The following is a 1574-nucleotide window of genomic DNA, read 5'->3' on the forward strand; positions in this document are numbered from 1 at the left end:
GAGTCTTGCTCTGTTGCCCAGGCTGGAGTGCTGTAGTGGCATGATCTCTGCTCACTGCAACCTCTGCCTCCCAGGTTCCAGCTATTCTCCTGCCTCAGCCTCCCAAGTAGCTGGGATTACAGGCATGTGCCACCACGCATGACTAATTTTGTATTTTTAGTAAAGATAGGGTTTCTCCATGTTGTCAGGCTGGTCTTGAACTCCCACCCGAGGCGATCTGCCTGCCTCGGCCTCCCAAAGTGCTGAGTATAGGTGTGAAACACTGCACCCAGACAGTTTTGTTCACTTGCATTTCCTGAGGACAACATACAACATACAACCTGGTATAGAAAAGTCTATTTTGACTTATAACTAGTAATAAGTAACTGAATTGTATCATCTGTTTTTTAATCAGGTTGAATAATCAGGCTTGGAGTTTCCTTTTAAAGAATAAACAAATACAAGGAGTTTTCCATGGTAAAAATTTAATGAAAAAAGCAAAATAATATATTGACTAAATACAAAGAACATATATGGTTATATTAACCACAGAGTAAAAATACATAATATATGAAAAGAAAACTTTAAATATTATAAATAGTTAAATAAATATTTAGATAAATAGATCCATCCGCATGGTCGTCTGTAAGGGACTGGTTCCTGCAGAGCTGAACATGATGTTGCTTAACACTCCTGAAAACATTTGAAAATTTTGATCAACTCATGTCATGGATGTAGTAAACATGAGAAATGGCAGAATTCATGTACGTGTGAGTTGATGTATTAGTCATGGAAATGACAGTCATTTCCATGTTGAACCAGTTTTCATTCCTTCCTTCTTAATCTTTCTTGCAAGCTGGTCAATAAAGAGAAGGATCTCATGATTTCTGCTCTGACAACCTCCCAGGCACAAGGGCTGTGTTTCTTTTCTGTCAGATAGAGAGTGATTCTTTCGAAGTATTTCCTCACAGCCAGGATGGAGTCCGCATTCATCAGGGGAGTCCCTTCCACTCCAATCCTCTGCATCACACAGGCTTCCAAGTCATTCAGCTGCTTGTAAAGTTCAGTGTAAAATGTGTCTAAAAGGGTTGCATCCCAAGTAACGGACGAGTCCTTTGTGCTAAAGAGGTTGAAGGTCTGCTGGATCGTCTCATGGAGGATGAAGATAGCTTGAGCCTTCTGGAAGTGGTCACCAAAAAACACCTCTTGAGGGAAAACAAAGTCCTGTCTGTCCTTCAGGCAAGAGAAAGGAGAGATTCTCCTCATTTGTGCCAGGAGTATGGAGGCCCTCCTGTTACTCAGGCTGTGGGCCTGAGGCAGATCACAGCCCAGAGAGCAGATGGACTTGCAGATGAGCATGACTAGGGCCATCAATATAGTAAAAGGCAAGGCCATTGAGGATGTTTCAGAGGCTACTGGGCTGGTTGAGATGTACGACTCTGAACCTTGGACTTTAGAGTCTCTGAAGACCTTACTCTGTGTATAGCCTTAAATAGGGAACACACGAATTTCCATTTTCTGAACACCCCTCTCTTACTTTCTATTTCTGTTTTTGTTTTTCTCAACCACTTTCTTTTTTCATTATTACCTCCTCG

The 1574-nt window shown here is 41.6% G+C and overlaps 1 protein-coding gene across 1 annotated transcript; it reads right to left on the reverse strand.

Moving 5' to 3' along the window:
* Positions 1 to 451: 451 nt before the first annotated feature.
* Positions 452 to 1374, reverse strand: LOC100387372 (interferon alpha-5-like). The gene has a single exon (XM_035292162.2). It carries the CDS (start codon positions 1372 to 1374, stop codon positions 805 to 807), a length of 570 nt encoding a protein of 189 aa, XP_035148053.2. The 3' UTR covers positions 452 to 804.
* Between the last annotated feature and the right edge of the window lie 200 nt (positions 1375 to 1574).

Source organism: Callithrix jacchus, chromosome 1 (genome assembly GCF_049354715.1).
Source record: "Callithrix jacchus isolate 240 chromosome 1, calJac240_pri, whole genome shotgun sequence".
NCBI classification, from domain to species: domain Eukaryota; kingdom Metazoa; phylum Chordata; class Mammalia; order Primates; family Cebidae; genus Callithrix; species Callithrix jacchus.

Coding starts and splice junctions, on each gene's coding strand:
- LOC100387372 (XM_035292162.2), bottom strand. CDS start 1,374: ATGGCCTTGCCTTTTACTATATTGATGGCCCTAGTCATGCTCATCTGC.